This window comes from Geotrypetes seraphini, chromosome 5, assembly GCF_902459505.1.
Source record: "Geotrypetes seraphini chromosome 5, aGeoSer1.1, whole genome shotgun sequence".
Classification (NCBI taxonomy): domain Eukaryota; kingdom Metazoa; phylum Chordata; class Amphibia; order Gymnophiona; family Dermophiidae; genus Geotrypetes; species Geotrypetes seraphini.
In genome coordinates, this window is record NC_047088.1 from 221491561 (window position 1) to 221518639 (window position 27079).

General features: G+C 39.3%; 1 protein-coding gene across 8 annotated transcripts in view; it reads left to right on the forward strand.

Moving 5' to 3' along the window:
• The first annotated feature begins 16385 nt into the window (after positions 1-16385).
• ARL5A (ADP ribosylation factor like GTPase 5A) overlaps positions 16386-27079 on the forward strand; it is a 50424-nt gene continuing 39730 nt past the window's right edge. The window contains exons 1-2 of one of the 8 annotated variants that reach the window (XM_033945895.1): positions 17186-17217; positions 21833-21871. Coding sequence is in view for 3 of the 8 variants with exons in the window: in XM_033945893.1 (XP_033801784.1) it covers positions 17172-17217 (46 nt within the window). In the remaining 5 variants the exon portion in view is untranslated. Of the gene's footprint in view, positions 16454-16626; positions 17218-17307; positions 17415-21832; positions 21872-27079 lie in introns of those variants that run through there. The other 7 variants (XM_033945897.1, XM_033945898.1, XM_033945893.1 and 4 more) reach the window with 7 other exon arrangements.

Here is a 27079-nt window from a genome sequence, read left to right on the forward strand (position 1 = left end):
TTGTGTGCACTAACAATTCGTATGAGCTAAACCCATTAGCGCAACTTAGTAAAGGGAGCACCAAACATAGAACATAGAAACATAGAAAGATGACGGCAGAAAAGGGCCACTGCCCATCAAGTCTGCCCACTCCATTTACCCACCCTATTAAGTCTGAGTGCTAATGACTTAGTTCCTTAACTCGACCGTCGCAGGGATCCCACGTGGATGTCCCATTTATTCTTAAAGTCGAGCACACTGGTGGCCTTGATCACCTGCACCGGAAGTTTGTTCCAGTGATCTATCACCCTTTCTGTGAAGAAATACTTCCTGATGTCACCACTAAATTTCCCTCCTCTGAGTTTGAGCGGGTGCCCCCTTGTGACCGAGGGTCCCTTGGGAAAGAATATATCGTTTTCTACCTCTACACGACCTGTGACGTACTTGAATGTCTCGATCATGTCATCATGTCACCAAGTGCTTTACCATTTGAAACATTTCTGAAGAAAGTCATACATTGATTTACCTGCATGTTAGGTAGTTTCCTCTATAATTTTACAGGTTTTCTGTCTAACCTGCTTCCCGTAGGATTCAATTCTGATTGTGCCAGCAAATAATTTATAAAATGTTCAATAGCTTGTTAGTTTTTGATGTTCTGAAATAGACTCTAAACTGACTGGAATCAAACGGTTCTATGCCTACTTTTGTCAATTTAGAAAAATGTATATAAATTTTAAAACCACCTATACTGAAGAGTATAATCTTAAGTGATTTTCTAATAATTGGGAAAATAAAGAATATCAGTGAGTCATTTTGATTTGCAGATATATAACCAACTATGAAAATATGAATTATTATTAAAATTTACTTTCTAAAATTGTAATTTTAGTGTAACTACAATCAATAATTAGAATGTTGGTGCTTTTTAATGCCATCGCTTACAGCGGCTTCTCAGATGATATGGGTATCTTCCTAGAAGCATTGAGCTGAAAAGGTACACCTACCCTCACCCCACCCCACCCCCGGGTAAGGCCATTTCCTCTCAATAGAAGCCCTGTTCCCTTGATTTAGGAGTCTGAAAACTGGCAGTATTCAGAGCACTGTAAAAAGACTCAATGTCAGTTATGAGAGTTCTGTTAGGGTACTGGGCTCGGCCAAGCAGTTTGAGAGTACAGCCAGAGAAAGTGTCTTTGTTAGTGTGGGGCATATTGCCTATTGCTTCATCTCTCCCTTTCTTGAAGGAGGCTCCTACATTTTTGTGCCAGGGCTCTGTTCTTAGGACATGCTAATTTGGCATTTTAAGAGTTTTCAGGATGCGTTTTAGCTGTTTGTTCTGCAATATTTTTGCATACTTTTAGCTCCGATAACTCTCTTGTTAAAGATCACGTAGGCTCTAGCCATCTATGCTTACCGGACAATCTAAATGACATGGCCAGTTTACCATAACATATGCTATTCACCCTGGGCTATTTCTACGACCTATTCAATATAGAACAACCCCATAAATATACACGTCATGAGAATGTAGATTTTTGCTGTTGGAAATAAAGATGCATTTCACGCTGTCACTTTCTACAAGTTTGGAAATATTGTCATTGTGTTTAGCATTTTTTAAAAAATCCAGCCCTTGCCTTTTTTTGTTTCCTTAACAATTTAGGCTTAGATTCTATAAACAGTGCCTTAAATTAGGTACCTAACTTAAGCTGAAAACACTGTTAAAAACGATTCTGCAACCGATGCTGGTACCCGATTGACATGTGACCAGCATCAGTTTTGGAGATACCAGCTGATACCAGTACCAGTTGCAGAAATCTTAGGGTTCATAGACAAAAGCGCGCGCCGACAAAGGCACACCAAGACAACTGAGTGCAAGGCGAAAGCCCACGCCAAAGAAAAACAGTGTTTAAGGGGCTCCGACGGGGGGGGGGGTGTTCGTGGAGAACCCCCCCCCCACTTTACTGAATACAGATTGCGCTGGCATTGTGGGGGGGTTGGGGGTTCAGTTTTTCCCTGTTTTTTAGGGAAAAAGTGAAGTTTTCAGTATAATGTGGGGGTTTACAACCCCCAACCCCCCCCAACGCCGGCGCGATCTGTATTCAGTAAAGTGGGGGGGGTTGCCCCCCATCGGAGCCCCTTAAAACACTGTTTTTCTCCGGCGCGGGCTTCCGCCTTGTGCTCAGTTGTCTGGGCGCACCTTTGACCTGTCACCGGCCCTTAGTATATAAGATGGGTTGCAAATTACAGATAGGGATATAGGAATAAGAGGCGTACAATACTGCTACACGAAGGTGGTTGTCATCATTCTTTGTTCTTTTTAGCTTTGGCTCTGTCAGAAGAGAGGCTTAATTATGTTATATACCTTCCTAATCAAATATCAATCGAGACTAATATTCTTCATTTGTGCTGCAGTTTGTGCATTTAAAGATCTGCTGTTAAAAAAAAAAAAATGTTTCCATGCTGTTCGCTTCCAGATATGGCCCCCAAGTATCCGAAGAGCAAATTACAAGCATCTACAGGTACTCCAAGTACTGTTCCATGCAGGAACCTAACCCTATTTTTCCCAGTACAATCCATTGTTCACTTTCTGCGGTTTTGAGGCATGTGTACTGCTGGAACCTAACCCCTGCAATTTGATTTGAGGAGGTAGGCTGAGAGAGGCTGAGGGCATAGTGAGATGCAGTGTGTGTGTGTGTGTGGGGGGGGTACTTGGGCCATGTAAACTTCGGATATTGAAGCCTAAGGTATAATAGCATTCGCTATTATCCACAGTTTCACATAACCACAGGTCTTGGACTGTATTACCCGTGAATACAGAGACCCTACTGTAGTAGTTGCAAACGGGTACCTATTTTTCCAGTGGAGATAACAGCTTTTGTATTCTGCTCTAATCACTCAATAAAGTTGCTTGGGTCAATATTCAAAAGTAGTTATACATTTAGGCCCAGATGCTATAAAGATTGTCAACACCAATTCTATACAACTCAAGCACTCATTATAGGTGGCGCTCAGGATTTTTACATTTAAGTGTCCCCAATTTATACCAGGGTTTTCTATGTCTAAAGTTAGATGCTGATATCGGAGCCTAACGGCACCTGATTCACAAAGAGCGACCTAACCATAACCCACATTTAATGTAGACGCTTTGGGCTAGGCGCCTATTCTTTAAAGCACAGAGGTTTTTGGAATAGGCGCCTTTCAATTACGTCTAATTAAAGCTGATTGTGAGGTGTTGAGTACCAATATCGGCACCAATTAAACTTATTGAGTTAGGCATCAAAATTGGCACCTAATTTAAGGCAGACTTTATAGAATCAGGGCCTTAGAGGTGAATACTTAAATGTATAAATGCTGGAGCAGAGGGTGGATGATCCAGTCAACTACACAACCATATACAGTAACTAATTTAGACACAGAAACATGTTGTCTGACATTAAACAACTTAGATGTAGGGATTGCATCAGATTATTATTATGTGTATAGCTTAGTAATCACTCATATATTTAGCTTGGCTGACTATATGTGAATAATTTAAGTGCCATTGCCAACCTAAAAAAAAACAACAAAAAACCCAACTTACCACAGGGTATAACCACTGACTCTTTTTTTTCCATTCATTTGAAGCATCAGACTGTGTTAAAAGAGAACATGAATGGCCTAATTCTATAAATGGCGCTACAAGCTGTGCCCAATTTGTGAACAAACCAATTAGTGCCAATAACTGGGTACTAATCAGTTTTCGTGCTAACTGGCATCAACTAAAATGTATGTGTATATGTTTAAACGCCAGGATTTGCACGTAAATTTTACATGTGGTTCCAAAAAGGGGACTGTTATAGAATAAGGGAGATCCATGCCAAGGATTTAAACCAGGGTTTAGTTGGTGTAAATTCTCATGCTGTTAGGCGTAGATCCCACTTCTGTGTGCCATTTAGAGGGGAATTCAGCAATGTGTACTACTGTTAAGATGGGTTATTTTACCATGTTGTGCTATTTTGTGCACTGGATAGAAAGGGACCCTATGCAAAAATAATACGACTTGTGGTAAAATAACAGTAGCACACATTGATGAATTTTCCCTTTATTATATAGTTACTTTGTGCATATTTTAGTAGGTGCCAACTTTTCAGTGCCATTTATAGAATTGAGTCCTAAAGGACCAACAACAAAACCTTAGAAACACAGAGCACTTCTCTTCTCCCAGTGATTGACTTATGTAATTGTTTATATGTATATAGCCAGAATTTGGACTGTGCCTCATCTCATTTTGGAGGAGTGAGATTGAGAGTTTCTGTTGCCAGGTAAAGCTTCCTCTGAATGTAAGGCCTCATAAGATAGTGCTAACAAAGGGCTCGTCAGATTCCTTTAAAACCTAGTGCAGCCCAAGGAAACCTCATCTCAGCAAAGGGGCCTGAGGATACTGCAACAATAAAAACAGGACCAACAAATTAAAATGTGCCAATGTCTCTGTGTGCCGCATTTTCTGTCTGTCTTGTCTTGGAAACAGCTAGGGTTGAGTTTCAAACGGGAGATTTTAAAGTGTTTGGAAAGAGATCAGACTTTTGCACTTTCTGACACTGTACAGGAGGTAGAAGAGTATATACGGGCATAGGGTGAATTTGATTTAAATCAAAATTTAAAGCACTGGTCAGAAAGACTTGATTTAAATCATGGTTTTCTACATTCATTCTTGCCAGTATAATCTTAATATTTACAACCAGATGCATCAGAAAAGGCCAATCCTTGATATACTGCTCAAAACAGTCTAATACAGAATTCTTATAGGAGCGTTAGCTTGGCGCCATCCATTCTTTTCAGAGTTACTGCTGCTGCAGCAAAATGATTGTTATGGAGGTATTCAGCAATTTCAACAACATTAGTCTTTATTTCTGGTACACTGAAGTTTTTGGCTAGGAATTGAAGCAAATAAGCACTGCAGCCATATGTTATTAGCCTGGTATTCTCTTCAGGCTCTTCTAAACTTCTTGTCATCTTGCATACATTTGCAGCATTGTCTGAGACTAAACTGTGTACTAGACATTTGAATTTTTGTTCACATTTCATTATACTGTAGCTTTTGCTGCTACTTCCTGTAAGCTGCTGTCTGTGCATTTCCTGAGTTATCAATTGTTTCTGCAAGAAAGACATTCCCTTTTTCTGTTATACAAGCACATACAACAGGATTATTGTGGAAATTACACCACCCCTCCAGACTTACCAAAAATGTAAACATTGCATGAATATACAGCCTCATGCTACATAATTAAAAACTAATCCTTATTTCATGATGAATAAATTTTGGGCTATAATGTATCTTAAATAGAAAACTATCTTTAGATAAAATGCTTTTTTGAGGATAACTCTATTTTTAAAATATCCAATTAAAAAAAAAAAATCTGTGTTTTCTTTTTAAAAATCATTGATTTAATTTGTATCCACCCTCTATGGGCAACAAATATATGCACAGCATCTTGGTAAAGCTTGAGAAAAATGTCATTGTTTAAAACAGAGATAGATAGAACTAGGGCTATTTAGAATGTTGGATCTTAATACTTTTTAAAATTGCTTTGTACAAGTAAATGGTAATTTCATTATAAATGATAAGGACCTGAATAAATGTTTATATTTTATTTTAATTTTATTTATTTATGTACCACTTATATCCTAAGTGGTTTACATTCAGGTACTTTAGCATATATTTCCCTACCTGTCCCGGAGGGCTCAAACTCTTTCTAGTGTACCTGTGGCAATGAGAGGATTAAATGACTTGCCCAGGGTCACAAGGAGCAGAGAGGGTTTTGAACCCACAACCTCAAGGTGCTAAGGCTGTAGCTCTAACCACTGCACCACACAATGCGCCACAGTTGTCTGTCTTAATAAATTAGGTCCCTTTTTACTAAGCTGCGGTAGAGATCTCTACCATTGCTCAGGGCACTAAATGCTCTGACGCTGCTCCAACGCTCATAGGAATTCTATGAGTGTCAAAGCAGCGTTGGAGCATTTAGGGCTCTGGGCCACTGTAAAAACCTCTACTGTGGCTTAGTAAAAGACCTTAATTTGTTTTATAGGCAAATAGGTATAATCTTTTGCTCTAGATTCCTTTGTTCACATTTCATAAAACTTATCTACATGTTGATAGGAGATCAAATTCACTTCATATTTTGAACCCAAAACAAAATTTTTGGTTTTTTCCTTTGTTGTCAATAGTTCACGCTATTGAGCTAGAGGGTCCACTATTGCATAATAGTGCACATTACTGACATTGCCCCTGAAGCGAAAAAAGCAATAATATCTCCCTCCCCCCAAATTAAGGGGTCTTTTTACTAAGGCGTGCTAATCGATTTAGAGCGCACCAACAATTACCACATGCTAAATGCCGAGAAGCCTACTTTATACTCATGGGTTGCTTAGCAGTTAGACGATCACCATAGTGCACTTTAGTAAAAGGAACCTTAAAAATCCTATAAACAAAACAGGAAACTAAACAAAATGATGATTATTTAAAGAGCATCTCAAGAAGTAAGGGCAGACAGTCAAAAATTACCAGAGTCTAGAATATGGACAGAAGATAAAAACTTTTGTAATGCCTACAACAGACTTTTTAAAAAAAATCCAATTAATCGGGATTTTTAAATATAGGGGATTTCGATTTAGCTCAAACTAAGGTTCAAGGCAAGTTACATTTAGGTATAGTACGTATTTTACCCTGTTCTTGGCATAGTTACAATCAAAGTTTACATTTGAGGCGATAACGGGTTAAGTAACATGTCCAGGTTCAAAAGGATTTGCAGTGGGCTTTGAACTTTGTCTTTATTTGATCTTGGCCTGCTGCTCTAAGGATTTGGGCTGCTTCTCTAGTAGTGATCTGGGTGCATTTTCAGGCTTTAAATGGATACACCTGAGCCTTCTTTGATCTGGAATCCTGAGAAAATAATCTGGTGTCAAGAAAATAAAGTCTTCTAAGGAGATGCAATATAACCAAATGTTTTCTGAAAAGTAAAAGTTCACTGCCTCTTCCCCCCCCCACACACACACACAAAAATCTTTATGGAGTCTTTTTGCACCGAGGTAAATTACCTCCTATAGTAACTGTCAAGTTAACATTATCTTATGACTGCAAAGCCCAATAAATGCAAGTATTTTTTGCAGAAAAGCAAAGGTATATTTTTAACAATGTGAAAGAAAATGGTTCTCTTTAATGGATTGCGAAATGTCAGCTCTGACTGCTTGTATAAGTTATATTGTAGACATCAGTGTGACTTTCCTGTTTTCTAACTTACAAACACCGTGTTCTGTTAAAGAAAGCATGTAGCATTAATAAATGCTTGCTCAACTTTCTTTGTTCTCAGTCAGATGCTTTGGAAAGGAAAAATATAAATGCAGATTTCTGTTTGTTTGTTTTAAAAACCTATAAAAACTATAGCAGATATTTGATACATTCATGGCTTATCTTATTAAGGTTTTTTCCCATTCTCTGTCTATGGGGTGAAAAGAAAGCTTAGTGAATCATGCCTTTTGAAACTATTAATTTAAAATCAGTAACTGTGGAGTTGGGAGTAAACATGAATTCAAACCATTTTTGAGCTTTTGCTACAGGCTATAATGTTGCATTACTGCTCCCATGGTGCTGTCACTAAAATTTGTCACTGATCAGCTGCTAAATGGACCATTTTAAAGTCATATGATGATGTATTACAGTATTTGCCTTACAAGTATTTTCTGGGACAATATTAAGAAAGTATTTTATTGCCAAATTGAACCTTCCCATTTGCTTGTATCCTTGTCTTAGCACTTGAAAATCAAAATAATGTAGCAAAACCATATATTGTACAGTACTCTAATAGGAAATGTATATTTTGCCTGTATTATAAAATATATATAGATAGATAGATAGATATATGAAGAAAGGATAAAGAAGCACATTTGTAATAGCACAAATTTACAACAAACTTCATTGTTTGATTTGGCAGTTGTAGTTTTGACAAAGTGCATAGATTGTTAGTTCCTGTTTTCAGTTTTTCTTTTCATGTCTTTTTATCACCGCTTCATTATTTGATATGATATTATTTGATAGTGATAGCTTCAAAGCCTTGCAACTTGTGGATGTTATTGGGGGGGGGGGGGTTTCTGTCCCCTCCCCTAAAATTCTCATTCCTTTTCCACAAATTTATACAGAGAAAAAGCAGCATTTTAAAAAAATATATACATAAAAAGTATGCTCTTTAGGCCAGTTATTTTTCCCCAGAACTTACAAAATTATATGAATGCAGTTGAACTGTTAATTAGTGCTCATGTCTATTTTTGGAGGGAGAGGGGCATGTATAAATTAAAAATCTAGATTTGTTTGTAGGCAAAGGTTTGTCTTGTCAACTAAATTATCCAAAACGAAAATGCACCAGGGGTCTGAATGTCAAACATTTGCATATTATAAATAATATAATTTCAAAGAAATTTGAGTGAAAGTATATAAATAATCCACTTTATGTGCTAACATAACCTGGCGAATTCAAGTCAACTCAGCAAGAGTATTTTGGGGGTAGGGCTGTTTAGCACGCAGTCTGCCACTATATTCAGGATTATGTGGTGGAAGAATTACCTTTACTATACCAAAATAATATCAGTTTACTTTTTTTCTTTTTGCTGATCCTCCCTCCTGTTTTAACTTCTATAGATAGCTGTAGCATTCTACAAGGCATGCTGGGTAAAACAAAATACTATGCAAATGTGTACAGTGTTGCATGTTTTGCTTTAGTGGCTTTTAAGGGACAAAAAATGGTGGTGTTATTTTTGTGAACAAAAATATTTAAGAAATGCAGATTGCATGCATACAGTATCCTAATTTCTATAGATTTGTTTTATGGAATTTAGATGTGTGAAGAAAAATGCATTAAAATATTTTTTTCTACAATAAATGAAGCCTCTGGAAATGTGTACAATTTCTACTAGTTTTCTTGTAACCAAATTTGTGTAACCTTATCTAATGTAAGTACACAGCTAATTGGTTGTTGGAACATTTGAAAGGGCTGTCTTTTTTTTTTTTTTAACTTACCTGTATCAGCCATCTCTCACATTAATGTATTTACAGTACCTTATAAAAATGTTCACATATTTGTACACTTTTTACATTCTGATGTCTAAATTATACAATTCAAAATACATGAAAGTATGAGTTTGTGTCACAGATCTAGACAACATAGGGTTCCTTTTATAAAGGTGCGTTAGGGCCTTAACGCGCGGAATAGTGTGCACAAAAATGCCACACGTGCTAGCCGCTACTGCCTCCTCTTGAGCAGGTGGTAGTTTTTCAGGTAGTGCGCACTAATCTGGTGCGTGCGCTAAAAAAGCTAGCGCATCTTTGTAAAAGGAGCCCATAGTCTTACAAACTCAAATGTAGCAGAACCGCTATAAATATTTAAAAAGTAAATAAAATGAAAATAAATGAAAAACAATCTTGATTTCCTAAATCTTCATACCCTTTCTCGAGGCAAACCCAGCTTAGCTCTAGTTCCAGGCAAAAGTACAAGCAGAGCAAATTAGATGCAATGCATTGATAAGGCAAGCAAAAGTGACTTTGAAAAAAAAGCTTGCTGTAGAAGCAAAAACTTATAATAAAGCTTTTTTTCAGGTACATTCAAAAGCTAGAAGACTTTAACCACTGAGAATAAAAGGGGCATTGGGGAGGGCAAACCCATAGTTTTGATTCAGCCTTTACTAAAGAACATGAAGGACAATATCATGCTGGACATGGTATTTAATGATGATAATTTGGAGGAACTCAAATTTCAGGGAACTTGAAAAATATAAGGTAACCAAGAAGCTTAAAGTACCAAATCACCAGAAATGGATGAAGGCATTTTTTTTTTTTTTAATTTATCAAATTTTTTCATCATTATCATTTTCACAAATAATAATAAAGAAAGGAGAATTACAAACAAAAGCATAAACACTTCAAAAACATCTCACTAACTCCTCAAGTCCACATAATTGGAAGAGAACATCCTGATAAACTAAACGATATAGTCAATATAATCCTTGATCAAAAATCAAACATTAATGGTGCTTAATACATTTGAACTCCAAATATTAATTCAGGTGATGTCTAACTAACTTCATTAAGTTGTAAAAATTGTTCCAACTGAATTGAGTCCCAGTATACATATTCACTGTCTTTAAATTTAATTAAGCATCCCACAAATATTTTTCAGCAGGAAATATATCAATTTTTTTTTGTTTGAATTAATACTTGAGATGGCTGTGACGTCCAGCATGAAAAAAAAATTAGGTTCTTACCTCAATAATCTTCTTTCTTGTAGATGTATTGAACCATAGAGTTTTGCATCAGAACCCACAAATTGCTTGCAGAAAACTGTCAATCATCTTTTCAACTCTACCTCCTTCCTAGGGAGCTGCTCCTGCTCCCTCAGTTCATACAAAAGCAATCATGCAGCACTGTAATGAAAGATATAACCAGAAGGAGGGAAACGGGGAAGAATCACCAATAGTACAATTCTGTTCAGCTCTGTAACAAACATTACCAATAAACATTATAACATTCAAGCCACTGCTATAAAACAGATACATAAACATGTGCAAACATCACTAATCTTATATGGAGCTCGCAGCTACTTGCATATCCTGCTATCCAGCAAATACCTGAAGCAAACTATACACTCTCGAGAGTGTTTCTTTTCTTTTAAAAAAAAAAAAATTATCTCAGCTCACCCGAAAGACAGAGATTTTTCAAGCTCCAGATTGGTTCCAAGACAGAAGGCAGATGAAGCCCTTTGTGGGGCTTCAGGACCACTAGACATATTCATAAGAAAGATTATTGAGGTAACAACCTAATCTTTCCTTTCTAATGCAATAGGGGTCATGAACCACAGGGATGCACCAAAGCACTTCCCCAAAGTTTAGGGTGGGCCCTCTGAGCCTGCCTTCAGAATGGAGGACCTGAAAGCGGTATCTTTCCTGGCTGCTACATCTACCCTATAGAACCTGGTAAAGGTATGGAAGTTAGACCATGTAGCTGCTCTACAGATCTCTGCAGGTGATTCAGCCCTAGTTTCCACCCACATACACGGAGGAAATGGCCATCTTAATCCATCTGGAAAATCAAGGCTTTAGACAGTGGCCTCCCTTTCTTGGCAAGACTGGTTAGAACAAAAAGGTGATCCAATATGCGAAAATCATTGGTAACCTCAAGGTACTGGAGCAGAGCTTGCTTTACATCAAGTAAATACAATCTCCCTGCCCTTTTTCTTCAACCCCGTAGGGTGGAAAATGGGCAAACGGACTTCCTGATTAACATGGAAGGCCAAGACAACTTTAGGTAAGGAGGACAGAACCATGCGTAATAAGAGTCCTGCTTCTGTAATTTTGAACCCACTATCTTCATACCTGAAGAAGGTTGGAACTAGAGAATGACATGGTGACAAAATTCATCACTGTTCCCGTCTCCGCGGATAGCCTCAGTCCTTCTACACCAGCATTCTTCAAAGCAAAGCTTGAGGGTCAGTGGTTGTGGCCATTCATAGTAACATAGTAGATGACGGCAGATAAAGACCCGAATGGTCCATCCAGTCTGCCCAACCTGATTCAATTTAAATTTTTTTTTTTTTTTTTTTTCTTCTTAGCTATTTCTGGGCGAGAATCCAAAGCTTTACCCGGTACTGTGCTTGGGTTCCAACTGCCGAAATCTCTGTTAAGACTTACTCCAGCCCATCTACACCCTCCCAGCCATTGAAGCCCTCCCCTGCCCATCCTCCTCCAAACGGCCATACACAGACACAGACCGTACAAGTCTGCCCAGTAACTGGCCTAGTTCAATCTTTAATATTATTTTCTGATTCTAAATCTTCTGTGTTCATCCCACGCTTCTTTGAACTCAGTCACAGTTTTACTCTCCACCACCTCTCTCGGGAGCGCATTCCAGTCATCCACCACCCTCTCCGTAAAGTAGAATTTCCTAACATTGCCCCTGAATCTACCACCCCTCAACCTCAAATTATGTCCTCTGGTTTTACCATTTTCCTTTCTCTGGAAAAGATTTTGTTCTACGTTAATACCCTTTAAGTATTTGAACGTCTGAATCATATCTCCCCTGTCTCTCCTTTCCTCTAGGGTATACATATTCAGGGCTTCCAGTCTCTCCTCATATGTCTTCTGGTGCAAGCCTCCTATCATTTTCGTCGCCCTCCTCTGGACCGCCTCTGATTCTTCCCTCTCTCCTTAAAGAATGACATGAAGATTGTTTACCACGGTTATCCGCGGGGACGGGAACGGTGATGAATTTTGTCACCGTGTCATTCTCTAGTTGGAACAAATAGTTGATATATAGAAAGCAATATATAACAATAAAATATGTAGAATTATAAACTACTTTAATTTATAATAGTGTTGTGTATTCCTCAGTGTGATTGTAAAACTATGAAGGCAATCGCACAAAGTTGAAGTCTAGGCTTGAATCAATCGGCAGGCTCTCTTCCAAGCCACACCCACACCATCATAGGTATACATGTATGTATAGTGAAATGAACACAAAAGTGCTCTCAAGTGAATTTTAACTTAAATTTATATATATCCAGTAAGCTCCAAACTAATATCTCAAAAACAGAATAAAATATCAATATCAAAAAGTAGTACTTAGCTCAAAATATGCCCCCTTAGTTCATCTTTAGAGTTTTTTTTCAATGTTTGATCTTTTCATGAGGAGATGCTCAGGTAAGTCCCAACTGGAGAAGATTTCATCAGGCACTACTAAGCCTAGATTCGGGGAAATATCCCTTCCTCAGGAGCTTTCTACCTGTTGCCAAACCGACCTTGGGCTAAGACACTAAAACCGTGAATTTTGAGGCACGGCTCCCTGCAGGAAAGAGCCTGAAACTCTGTAGGTTCAGATGAAAGCCTGAAGGCTATTGAATTGTTGTACATACAATAGGTATTTTTCAGTTCCTGGAGGGCTCACAATTACAAAATAAGAGTTAAAGTGGGATTTTGAACCTGGGTCCCTTTGTTTAAGGTCCACTACACTAACCAATAGGCTACTCCTTAGCCTTGCTTCCTACTTTGCTAAGAATGCTCATAATACCTGTAGCTGTCATAGAGCCTAGTAAATTCATTTCAGTTTCATTTGCAAGGGAGAGGAAGGGGAATAGCAACCACTAAGGGATTTTTTTATTTCTGAAAATGGTCAAAAAGATAGTTGTACTGAGAGTGAGCACATCTAGAAATGGTCTATTTTGAAAAAAAAAACAAAAACCCAACGACAAACATAGACATTTTGCTGTTTCACAAATACCATTTTCTCTACCTGATTTTTTGATGCACTTCTGAAAACATCTAAACTCAGATTTAGATGTCATATCAAAACTGGCCCTCCACTTTACAATGTAGGGCTTGATATTCAGTCAGCACGGCCAGTGAGGCTCATAATCAAAAAATATAGACACCCAAAAAGCATCCTAAATCAGAACTTGGATGTCCTAATCGCTGGCCCCTCCCACATACAAGTAGTCTTGTGGGCGTTTGGGACTTGGACAAAATTTTGAGCAAAAATATGGTATAAAGATAGACATCCTAGTGGTCTGGGCATCCCAATAGTCTGGAAGTCCAGACAGAGGATTAAAAAAAAAGTTATCTCTAGATGTATGGTGGTTTGCCTTTTGAAAATAGGCATTTTCATACTGCCAACTTTGGACGTCTAGCACCATATGTTCAAATCAGGCTTAGATGTATGTTTTGAAAATGCCCCTCAGTATATAAAGTTAAGCAAAGATGCTGATTTTTATTTTATATTCAGTGATGCTATTGAACTAGTACTGCAGAATATACATCTGATAAACAATTGCACCACTAAACAAAGCTAAGTATTGCCATAGAAAGGTTTTATACACATAAAGAGTGCTTTACACATGACAAAGACCTTTCATAAAATTATCCTAGAGTGACAAGATGAGGAACTTAAAAGCATGCTTGTAGGCAGGCATTCCCAGAGGCATAGTTTGGATGGCTAAGGGCAGAATTGCAATATATATGCATATTTTATAAAACATAAGATGACACACATACATTTACACCTATATCAGTATTTTCACATTACAGGGCTGTTGTAGGAGCTTGTTTTATAAAGGATGCCTCTGTTGCCTTTATAAACATGCTTTTATGGACTTCTTACATCAGATCCTAATCCCTCATTTCTAAATATTTTCCTTCCCCTGTTTCCTAGTTCTGTTCTCCCTTTCTTCTTTTCTGAGACTTTCTTTTTTAAATGCTAACCACTATGATGCCTTGGTCAAGGCAAATGAATGGTATATCAAATACCTTATAAATAAATAATCTTGACTTTTAGCATACTTTAATTTACTTCAGTACCACAGATTGGTCCACAGTACAAGAATAATGTTGCCTGTGTTCTTGCAAGCAGTTATTTTTCTGTCCCAGGGCCACTAATTTATGACCCAATGTTCCCTGGTACTTTTTAGAGGGGCTGGCCAAAGTGACAGTGAACCCCCCCCCCCTTTCCAAAGCTTCTATATATCTGATCTCCCTACTATCTAAGACTCCCCCCCCCCCCCAATTAGCAAATGCCTTCACCTCCAGGCCTACCTTGAAAAATCTTTGGGGGCTAGTGAGGTTGAGGCAGAAACAATTCCCAGTCACTCCTGCCTTTGCAAGTGTTTATATTCAAAATGGCACTGGCGACCTCTAGTGGTAGTCTTGTGGTTAAGCTACCATATTGCTTTTTTGCTAAGGTTATTTTACCGGCTATAATACAGTTTGTAATGGGCACCTGCAGAGATGCTCTAGTTCCAAGCTATAGATTTTGTAGCCAGTCTTAATTTTAAACTTACATTCCAAAGAAGTGTGCGATTTGCAGGGCTGGCTTAACCACTGGACCAGGTAAGGTTCTAGCCCAGGGCACCAGTGATTAAGGGCACCAAAATACCCAGCCTCTTACCTCACCTGATCTACAGGTTAAGCACCCCCCCCCCCTACCGATCTGGCACTACTCCCTCATCTCTCTCATTCTTCCATGCTTGAATAGTGAATGTTGATGCCAATGTTAGCAGCAACAGCAACATGGCAGACTACCTTCGGCTAGCCCCTGGGTCTTCCCTCTGCCATGTCCTGACCACAGAAAACTGCATCAGAAGAGGCAGGACATAGCAGAGGGAAGATCCAGGGGATGGCCAAAGGCAGCCTCTTATGCTGCAGCTGCTGCTCTCGCCAAAAACTGATGTAAACTTTATAACACTGCAAAGGAGTGAGAGAGGTGAGGGAATAGTGCAGTGGGGAAGGGGAAAGAGACTTGATTTTAGCCCACTGACAGCAGTGCTACAAATCTCATAATACACCAGGATGAAGTGGTCAGAAATTTAAGACTCTTAAAATCACTAAAATCACTGTACAACTTGACATCTCTGCAGTCTGCACCTGAACTGTGTTCACTGTAAGCTGCATTGTTTGTTTTGTATCTTATTACTATGTACCTTGAGGTAGCCAAAATAAAATTCCATTAGGACAGCACAACCAGCCCTTTAACACACACCAAGGGTAAATAATGTGGTAAGAGTGGATAGCGTAGCTGGTTTTAAGAACGGTTTGAACAATTTCCTAGAGGAAAAGTTCATAGTCTGTTATTGAGAAAGACAAGGGGGAAGCCACTGCTTGCCCTGGATCGGTAGCATGGAATGTTGCTACTCCTTGGGTTTTGGCCAGGTGCTAGTGACCTGGATTGGCCACCGTGAGAACGGGCTACTGGGCTTGATGGACCATTGTTCTGACCCAGTAAGGGTATTCTTTTTTTTTTTTGTATTTTTTTTTTCTCTTGAAAATTTATTGAAAATTTTATCAAAATACAAAAAAAGGAGAGAAACAAACAATCAATGTCAATACCATAATCATGGAACAATAAATGAGTAAAAACAATTATTCAAGCACAACATAAAATCGTTAGATACATATAATCAGAGGTAAAAATATTCTATGGTGTTGTTCAGCTTGATAACTACCTCCTTCCCACAGTCTTCAAAAACTATCTGGCTACATCCTTCCCTATAGGAGACAAAGCAATTACAGGCTACCTGCTGCATAGTCCCACCTGTCTGGCCTGGACAAAGAGGAATTTGGGAGTCACCTGTCCCTTTAAGCATGACTGCAAGAGAGCGTCAGAAACTCAAGAAATGTTTCTAGCTTTTACTACTGTTTAGTGAATCCTACGGAATTTGTGTAAAAAAAGTGTTACATAGTCCTTTCCATTGTTTGAAAAGAATGAAGACTAGAAGTTTATTTATACACGTAAGGTCATAGCTTTATAAGCGAATGATAAGCGAAGAGACGCTGATAAGCGGCACTTCACGCTCGAAAAGCTGACATGGCATTGGTTAAGTTATGTGAGTTGCTAAGAACACAGCGATTATCCAGTGAAATAAAGTGACTCTACATAGGATCTCCTACTTCTTTGGAAGAAAGAAAACTGGTAGGAATTTTGCTTTAGATAGCAACATTAATCATACTGGAAGCGTATAAAAGCAGCCAATAAACTTTTCCATGTTATCACATATCTAACATTATCTACAAGTAGCTGTGCACTTCTCTCCGAAAAAGGCCATCTGCTGATGATTTTGCAAGGTTGGGGGGGTTCCTACTAAAATTAATGACATTTGGAAAAACTTTAAATAGCAGACATTTTGCTGACAAGGAACCTGCTTACATCTCAAAACAATGTGAAATTTCGTGGTGAATTGCCAACCTATTTTTAACCACCAGAAGTCAAGCGAGCGAAGACGGCAGAGCGCGGCGCCTCCAGCACGTCCCAGACCCTGAAGCGCGGCGCTCGAACGCCATGACGCTATTTCTCGCGCGACGCCCGACACGCAGAGGCGGGTAGCAGTGACGTCACACCCTTTGACCGACCCGGTCCCGCAGACGGTGCTGACCGGCAGCCTCTGCTAGGTCTTGTTTCTCTGCCTTTCGCCTTGCGGCCCGGGAACGGGGTGGACGACAGACCGACCCTCCGTCCCGGGAGCGCTGCCGAGGCGATGTCTGGGCGCAGAGCTCGTGTGGGCCCCGGCCAGTTGAGCGTCATTAGTCCACGTCAGGCCTTATCCTGAGCCCGGCGTTGTGCTGTCCGTACTGGAGAGAGAGCGGAGGAAGGGGCCCAAGTTGCCGCTTGCCCCCCCTCCCTCCCCCTTAGGATGGGAATCCTTTTCACCAAACTATGGAGGCTGTTTAATCATCAGGGTAAGGAGTTTGCCACAAGGGGTGTACTGGGCAGTGTTAGCCTGCTTTTTTTGTGCGTGTGTGCTGTTCTTGTCCGGACGGTGCGATATTGCTAGGAAGAGGACATTCTTCAGTAGCTTTCTCCAACGAAGGTACCTGCAGGACTTGGATGTGGAAAAGTGAAATGAAAAGTTGAGAGAGGGGAGGCAGGCAAGAAGGTAGTGTGTCGGTCTTGTAAAAGTTGATTTATTCGGATATGAGTTGCCACTGATTAAATACGGAAACGGAAGCATTTGCATCACTTTGTTGTTGATCAAAACAAAAGTAAAATGCAAGAAAAAAAGTTGCATGTTAGGGAATCTAGAGTGAAAATAATGTCAGGTGAATGAGGGGTATCTTTTGTTTTCTACTGCTTATCGTGTCATTTTTCTTACAATTTTTTTTAGTTTTGGTGAGATTTTTATTTGCACTCTTTCCCCCTTGGTGATGGTGTGTTGGTGGCTTGGTTTTATTTCATGCCAAAATATGGCCCTGCATACTTCTGTCACGGAGATACAAATTGGCAACTTAAAAAATATCTACATTGCATTAAAAGCTCTTTACTGCAAATAATGTGCAATAATGTTGTTTTTGTAAATTTAATGTTAGCAAATAGAACCCAAAATAAAAATGAGTTGATTCGGACTTTATGTTGAAATTTTATTAAAATGTGTAAAAAAAATGTAAAGAAATGTTTCCTCCTCATGATGATAGCCTTTTCTTATGACATTAAGGGGTCCTTTTACTAATGTGCATTGTGTCATGCAGCCCATTGGTATATGATGGACTGTGCAGTATTTAGTGCACACTGCGTCCATTATTACACCTCAGTTAATTGATCAAACTTTACAGATTCAGCTTTAAAGGGTGCCCTTGATGAGGTGGCTTCAGTATGTTGCTATTCTTATTCAGTTAAACACAGCCAACCCTAGTACCATCAAGGTTAACACCTGTCAACAAACTTATATTTGGAAGAAAGAAAACTGGTAGGAATTTTGCTTTAGATAGGAAGTAAAATTAATTATACTGGAAGACTATAAAAGCAGCCAATAAACTGTTCCATATTATCACATATCTAACATTATCTACAAGTAGCTCTGCACCTCTCTGAAAAAGGCCATCTGCTGATGATTTTGCAAAGTTTTTCCTACTAAAATTAATGACATTTGGAAAAACTTTAAACAGCAGACATCTTGCTGACAGGGAACCTGCTTAGATTTTAAAACAATGTGAAACAACATGATGATTCACCTCTTTGTGATTTTGCAAACCAAGCCTTCACCACATCTTCAGTTTTTCATTTAATTTTGTGTCTAATTTATTGGCAACATTCTCTTTTTCAATAAAGCCATTGACTTCCTATTTTTTAAACTCACTTCCATCTGAGTTTATGAAAAACCTTATCTTGGGCCTAATTCCTTTCATCCTTATGATTAATTTGTTCAGAGGCTGGTCAGGTAGAAAGTAAAACAAAAAGGCATTGGCAGTACCCTGTATTGAGCTCTCAAAGAACATCCACTGGCTATAAAGAATTAATGATTAATAAACATGAGACACCTTAGTACGGGCCAAAGTTTAATGTGTTAATAATTTTTTATGGTCCCGGGCAGAAAACTCATAGGTGACCATCACCAACACTATGATTGGTGTTATTATGCTAGAGGTTGGAGCTTTCGTCAACTAGGAAGATCTCTTCTGCATTATGTCTCCAACCTGGATTTAACTGGATGTTTCAGCTCCTGAAGAAGTTTGCGAAACAGAGCTCTGTCGCGCCAAGACAATCATTTGTTGGGACTCTGATAAGTCTAATGAATGGACTGTGATTTGTGATTATTGTGTGCTGGGATTTATGTAAGAATTTTGAATGAAATATTTTTCTTATATCCTTTTAGAATTTTGGCACTTTAGCACTTTTGATATATTTTTTTGAAATTATTCATTCAAGCAGTGGGACTTTTTTGAGCCGTTTTTCTGGCCCTCTATTTTTGCTCTTAAAGCCTCTCACTGAGCGTTTATTTACATTAATTATTTATCATTACCGAGACAGAATGATGTATGGGGCAGGACTTATTAAGGTTTTTTAAACCTGGTGCTGGTCACCTATGAGTTTTCTGCCCGGGGCCATAAAAAGTTATTAACATTAAATTTTGGCCCTTACTGAGGTGTCTCATGTTTGAATGCTCTTATTTCTCCAGCCCTCACTTATTATCAATTTCATAAAGATCTTAAAACCTATCTATTTAAACAATACAAAATTTAATCGATTTCAAAATTATCATAAGTGGATTTTAAAATTATTTTTATGGAATAATGTTTAGTTTCTTATCTATCTTAGTATAAATAATTTGTATTGTGCATATTTTACTTGAATAAGTTAGTCGCATTTTGTTAGTCAGTATCTTTATTGAATTGTGTTATTTTCTTTTATAAGCCATTGTTATTTGGATCTGTATTTTAATTACTTGTTGTAATTACTATTGTGTAAACTGCCAAGAACTGATGGTTTGGCGGTATATAAAAATAAACTATTATTATTATTAATCATTAATTCTTTATAGCCAGTGGATGTTCTTTGAGAGCTCAGTACAGGGTACTGCCAATGCCGTTTTGTTTTGTTATATTATAATTTTGGTAGGTTTTAAAGAGTTTTTTGGTTGCCGTTCAGGTAGAAAGTAGTCATTAGATCAGTTCTGAAAAAGTTCATGCTTGAACCATGCGCCATTGTTGGTAGCTCAGACTGCAGACTGCCATGAGAGTAGCATTTTCAGCACCATCAGAGAGAGGTCTTCAGTTGGAGGGACTTGGGATCCCCACCAGCCTTAGGTATTGTTTTCAGGATTGAGCAGGGAGGGAAAGAATAGTGTGTGTATGTGGGGGTAAATTCAATCTGCCAATCCGCAAGTGCAAAAATGCTGTGAAGCACCTCTCTGTACATAGGATCTCCTACATACCTATACTGTATTTTGCTTTGATACCTACATGGACTCTTTTAACAATTCCCTCAGAATCACATGTATGATTAGAATGCACCCTGCATATTGTTTTGTTTTAGTTTGATTCATCTTTGTGGAACTCTTACTACATACATACCCCTGTAAAGTAAAGCATCTCATGCAAAATGTAAGGTTGCTTTATAAGCCTGTCTTTGAAGACATACTTTTGAAAGGTGACTAGATACTGGATATCGGGTAATGCCGGATGACAGTATTTATTTTTAAACTTTTCTTTCTCTTCATTTTTACTTTGTACATTATAAACTGTTTTGGTGTATAGCTGCGAAAGACAATATAGAAATATTGGTAAAAATTATTTACCATTTATTCTCAAATATAAACACATCCGAATATAAACCAAGTTTAGGAAGTTGGTTTATCATGGTGAGCCAATCTACAAAATCTATTATTATTATTATTATTATTAGGTTCTTATATCCCGCCATACCCAAAGAGTTCTAGGCGGTTTACATTCGTTACATTAGGATCCGGTCTGAACCCGGATTTACAAAAATTTTATCAGAATTGCAGGTAGCGCGGAAGGAGGCACAGGTTTGTCGTAGTTGGGTTAGAGGATAAAATGGAGGGAGTGGGAAACCAGAAGAGGGGGGGGGAAACCAGAAGACTATAAGCTACATTTTTCACAATGTAGCTTATAGTCATTAAATAATTCTTCATTTTTGTTATTTAGGACCAATTAAAATCAAAATGGAGAGTTCTACCATCTGTCTTACTGACTGGATGAGGCCCCACCACCACCTCTTTTTTTTAATGCTAATTTGATTGGATGTCAAACATGTGAATGTAAACTCCCTGTGTTTCAGGAAGTGTTTTATCACACTTTTTCAAATGTGCCTCTCAAATAAAAAATAAAAAGTCTCTTCTTAACCTCTTTGTTTCCATTTCTACCATGTTGCGCCTACTACCCAAGTTCAAGCTATTTGTATTCATTATTGTAAGCTTACATGAAACCCACATTAATCTTCCAACATTTCCCCTGTCTCCCTGCCCAAACATATCCTCTCACCTCTATAGTTCCACCTGCCTTCTTCCTTTTAACACTATATGCTTTTCTTATTATTCTAAGTGTCAATTCCTGTAATGCTAACACTAATGCTTACATCTGATATGTGAATTCCATCTGGTTGATAGAGGCCCAAATGTATAGTGGTTGGTTATCTCAGTATTTTCTAAAATAAAGTCCCCACACGTTTCATAGAATTTTCAGTTTTCTTTGGCAAACTTTTTCCTTTCCTTTATTTTGCAGTTTCTCATTGCTGACTAGATAATATGTGGCCAGATATACATTAAGAATGCTACTTCCTTTGCTAATAAAAAGGAAAATTATTTTTATGGATGCCATTCCCTTACAAATGTATTATTAGGATATGTAGTATAGATTGATCTTTTGCTTGCTATAGTAAAGTGGGTACCAGTTGGTTCCATCTAATGCCCTACATTCCTATCCAAGAAATGTGTATTCTACCTAAGAGCTCACCATTGGTTGCTGGTTTTTTTTGTCTTGTGTTTTTCTTTATGCCCAGTGTATGTAAAATGTGTACGCCAATACTCTCTTCAGTACTGCATTGTTCCTTTGTTCCTAGAACCTGTGCTATATGGATGAAATGTAAAAACACCCAAAGGTGAGCTGTTAGCATTACAGGAATTGACACTTTTAGAATAATAAGAAAACCATATAGTATTATTAAAAGGAAGTGTTATAATGATGAAACATAGGGTAAACTTCTTTTCATCCTGCTAGATCAGTTCAGATTAATGGATTACAGCAGGCTGCCTACAAATGGAGTCAGAGAGTTTGAACTTTTCAGTGATAGCACCAGTATAAGTAGTGATGCAGCCTGGAACTTGCCAGTATTTCTTTGCTTTCAACAGATGGTGCAGATAGGACTGCAGCAGCAGTTTTTGGGGCCTGAGTCTGTGGCCTGTGGTCAGGTTCTTTGTCTAACTGAGGCCCTGCAGACTTTTTCCTAAATGAGCAGAACTTGTTCCTGGAGCTAAACCTGGCATATGGGTTGCAGCTTGGTGAGGTTTGGCTGGCAGTGGTCCCCTGGGGTTACTGCCAGTAGGGGAGAATAGTTCCTTTTTTATAGCTCCCCGCCCCAGTATCTTTGCTTTATCTAAGGGTCTGGACTGGGGAGAAACTGCAGCAAGAAGATCCAAGGAGTTGGCCATGGAATAATTGGATAGACAACAGGAAACACATATATAGGTCAATAAATGGTTCTTTGATTGTTCATTGTGTATCCTGTGGTTCATCCATTTGTTCTGTGGCCAGTGCCTTCTAGCTATGGTGTTTCTCCTGGGTGTTTAACTTCTCTGTTATGTCTGTGGGGAAACTGAGCAGCAATGAAGCTGGACTTAAAAAACAAAAACAAATGGGAGCAGCAGTACTGGGGAATCCCTGTCAGCAGACTAAGTTGGGATGAGTGTTTTAAGCTCAGGCTACAATGGAGTCGAGGAAAGGCATGTCTAAGGCATATTGGGTTATGGGAACTACTATATCAACAACGCACACAGATCCTCTTTCTCCATTTGTAAAGGAGGACAACAGATGTAGTGTTCTTGGATTCTGTTCAGTAGCAGGAGCTGGGATGGGATGATGATTGTACAGTGGCTGTACAGTTGCAGAAGGGCAGCCAGCAGGAACAGTGGCCACATTGGATAAAGACCATATGGTTTCTACATAGCAAGAGCAGCCTCAACATATGGAAGGTTGGAAGGACTATGACCTGACCCTTCAGCAAGAGAACCTTTTGAGAACTAGACTGGAGATTGCCCCACAGGTTTGTGGCTCTTAGTTCATGCAGTCTTAATATTTTGCATGCATGCGGTCCTAGCTGGATTGCAAATGCTATTCCAGGCAGGGGCAAGTTTGGGACCTTTTAGGGGTGCCCTCTGTGGATGCCAGGGGGCTCCTGCTTGAGAGTGAGCATACCAGGAAGCATTCCTGTGTGGATAATGAGCACTCGGAAGATCCCTAAGTTCCAATCCTAGTTTCTCCTACAAGGGAGGAGGAGGACATGGAGGTAGGCCTCTTGGAATTCTTTCCTGGAACTGGAGGAGCTGTCTTCTGTTTGAATCTTCAGGGAGGGGTTGCCTTCAGTGATCAAACAAATTACCCCTTCAAATGGTGTGTCTCTTTCCCCCTTCCCCCAAGGATGCAATGTATTAGTTCCCATATTGGAAGGTGTGTGCAAGCTGTTCAGGTTCCCTGTCTAAGGCGCTAAATTATTTTTAAAAAGGCCCCTTTCAGAGAACCAGAAAATCACATTGAAGAAACGAGACAATAGGCACAAGTATGGCATATGGTGCCTGTTGCCTTCTGTTTTTGACCTGATTTGCTAGTTTCTCTGGACTGGGTCATCATTTACCATCAGCGTGCTTTGTTTGGCCTCTTTTTTTTTTTTTGTACCATTTCTCAAAAATGGTTCTAGCAGAGTTGGAGTCCTTGGGGATGGTATTGATGAACACAGAAATCATGGGGGGACTGTACCCTTTCTCTTAAGATGACTTGAAGCAGCTCTTCCGTCCCCTTAAGGTGGACACATTGGTAACAGCAGTAACCAAGAAGATGTGTATTCTAGTAAAGGGAAGCTGTAACTCAGGGGTAGGGAACTCCGGTCCTCGAGAGCTGTATTCCAGTTGGGTTTTCAGGATTTCTCCAATGAATATGCATGAGATCTATTTGCATGCACTGCTTTCAATGCATATTCATTGGGGAAATCCTGAAAACCCGACTGGAATACGGCTCTCAAGGACCGGAGTTCTCTACCCCTGCTGTAACTGAATGATTCCCATATTCAGAAGGTGAAAGTTCTCCTCAAGCAGGCGTTGTCTTTTGTGCCAGGGGGTTCAGGTAGCTATACCCGAGGTAGCCATTTTGAGTTCAGAATGGTCCTCTTTGGTTTACTATAGTGCTGAGGATCTTCTCCAAAGTCTTGTTTGGTGGCATGTTTGGTGGCAGCCTGATAGTCTAAAACAGAAAGGCGATATATCAAGATCCTAAACATAAATATAAATATTTGGGATGCTCAGCAGAGGACTACACTCTGGGTGATAATTTGCTTTCCAGAGAATCGTAGCTGGGTTATGATCTATACAGAGCAAGCTTCTGCTCTTTCAGTCTTTGAAGTACCTAGGGACCTGCTTTGATTCCAGCATGGGCAAGGTCTTTATATTAAATCCCATACCCTTTCTGACCCAAGAGAGTGTACAAGTTGCAGTCTCAACTGAAAGCTTTATGTGCCCATTGAGCCCTAAGGGCTTGGGATTACCTACAGCTTCTGAGCGCTAAAGCAATGGACTTGAGCTCACATGCACCATTACAGTGGGCTTTCTTGACTTACTAGGCACCCAAGTTGAATTGGTAGAGCAAACCTAATTGTGAAATATCAAAACTCTGCAGTTCAGCATAGGACAGGGACTGCACTGGAATTGATGCACTGTTGTAACTGTGAGCACAGAGAGGGCTTCTCAATGACTTGGTACTCTGGAGAATAGCCAAACATTCCATCCTGGACATATTGGTAGCCTTAGATTGGCCTTGCAGACTGTGGTATGGTGACTTGTTTGGCTTTTGGTGGGTCTTCCTCTTTGTCTCAGGGTCTGAGACTCCACTGCCAAGGACCAGTATTTATGGAGGATTCAAATTCCTTCTGAATTACAGCTTGGCACTTGAGGATCTTCTCAGTGCAGAAGATTATTCTTCATTAGTCATTGCTGTCCTGTTGAAGACCTGCAGATTGTCCACATTTCTTATGTATAGAATGTTTAGGTCTGGCACTTGTTTGAGTCATGGTGTGATCAGTAGGGTTTGTCAGCTTGGTAAACAGATATTCCAATGATCCTAGCCTTCTGCAAGGAGGATCAATCATAGCTGCAGCAGAACCTTTCACAGACCCCTATGGTAAGCACCAATGAGGTCTGTGAAAGGTCCTGCTGCAGCTATGATTGGTGATAGGACATGTGACAGGACTGGTTTCTGCTGCATCACCCCCATGGCCATCCATGGTAGCAGGGGCCGTGGGGCTCTTGAACCCTGTTTGGCTACACGATATTGTCTTGCTGGTTAAGCAGGCTTTAGCTATGAAGTCTGTCACCTCAATGTGAGGAGGGGTACGTCGGGCTCCTACACAGACCCCTCCCTGGGTGCCAAATGACATTGAGGGGGCTGGTCCCCATGGAGGTACCTGTGATGGCAGAATCTGTTTTGGGTGATACAGGGAACTTCTCAGACTTCTTCGTTCTAAGGTTTGGATTCTGAGACCGATTCCCCTTCTTGTGAGGAAGATGAGGAGCATTCTCCCATCATTAGGCTTGTTAGGTAGGAAGTGCTTTCACACCTGATAGATTCAGTGTTGGAGGCCCTTAGCAATCCAAGGCTCTGACAGCCAACTTGTCAGAAGGTAACCTAATTTGGAGGGTCTGGCAGTGTCTGGATGGGGCTTCTAAGAGGTCCAAGGTTTTGGAAACATTGTACCCCTTTGCTCCAAAGGAGGTGGACAGGTATTAGAAGTACCCTAAGGTAGACACCCTGTTCATGACTTTAATGAAAAAGATCGCTGTTCTGCGCAGGGAACTCTGCTCAAGGAGTTTCATGAAAGGGAAGGTGGAGCTGCAATTTAATCATTGCTTCTCCAGTGAAGCCGCTAGAGTGCAAACTGCTGTTTGTGGCATTTGTGTGGCGAGGGTTATGATGCATTGGTTGCAGCAACTGCCTGAATCCCCTTGGGTTTCCCACCTGGAGTCAGGGACTGCTAACTTGTCTGAAGTCCTATATGATCTGATGTGCCTTTCCTCTCATTCAGTGGCATTGTGAGCAAAACACAGAGATTAGAATAGAGATATTCTCAGCTGTGAAATGGAAATAAGAAAAGTTTCTATAATGCTAGATTGGCTTTGTACTAGCAGGAGAAAAAAAAAGTTATATACTTCACCGGAGTAAGAATAAACTTTTTACCAGGTGCCAAGATTGGCAACTCAACACACTTCAAGTCATGGTCTCCAAATTCCCATCCACCAACACTGATAGAGAATTCAATAACCAGTCCAATATGTTGAAACTCTTAGTTCAGTTTGCAGCAGCAGCTAAGAAAGCAAATAGAATATTAGGAATTAGCAGCAAAGGAATGGAAAACAAAGACGACAATGCTGTAATTCCCTTGTATCGCTCCATGGTGTGGCTGCACCTTACTTTGCAATCTGAATAAAGATATAGTGGAATTAGAAAAAGTACAGAGAAGGGCGACAAAAATGATAACAGGGATGGGACAACTTCTCTATGAGGAAAGGCTAAAGTGGCTAGGACTCTTCAGCCTGGAGAAGAGACGGCTTAGGGGAGATATGATAAAGATCTATAAAATACTGAGTGGAGTAGAAAAGGTATATATGAATCGCTTGTTTATTCTCTCCAAAAATACTAGAACTAAGGGGCATGCAGTGAAGCTACTAAGTGGTAGATTTAAAACAAACTGGAGAAAATATTTCTAAACTTTGTAATTCTTTGCCAGGAAATATTGTAAAAGCAGTTATTTTTTATTTCTTTTTTTCTCTTCCCAGTTTCCTTTTGTATTTACCATGTATGTCCTTTCTTTACTATAAAAATGGATTTCATCCCCTCTTTCCTTTTGTTTATATTATAATTAATTAAGTGTATGTAATGTTTTTGTCTCCTTATGTATGCATATTTTATTGTACATCGCTTAGAAATCAGATTAAGCGATTGAACAAATCAATTAATAAACTTGAAACTAGCTTAGCAAGATTAAAAAAAAGGTTTAGATAGCTTTCTTAAAGAAAAGTCTATAAGCCATTATTAAGATGGACTTGTG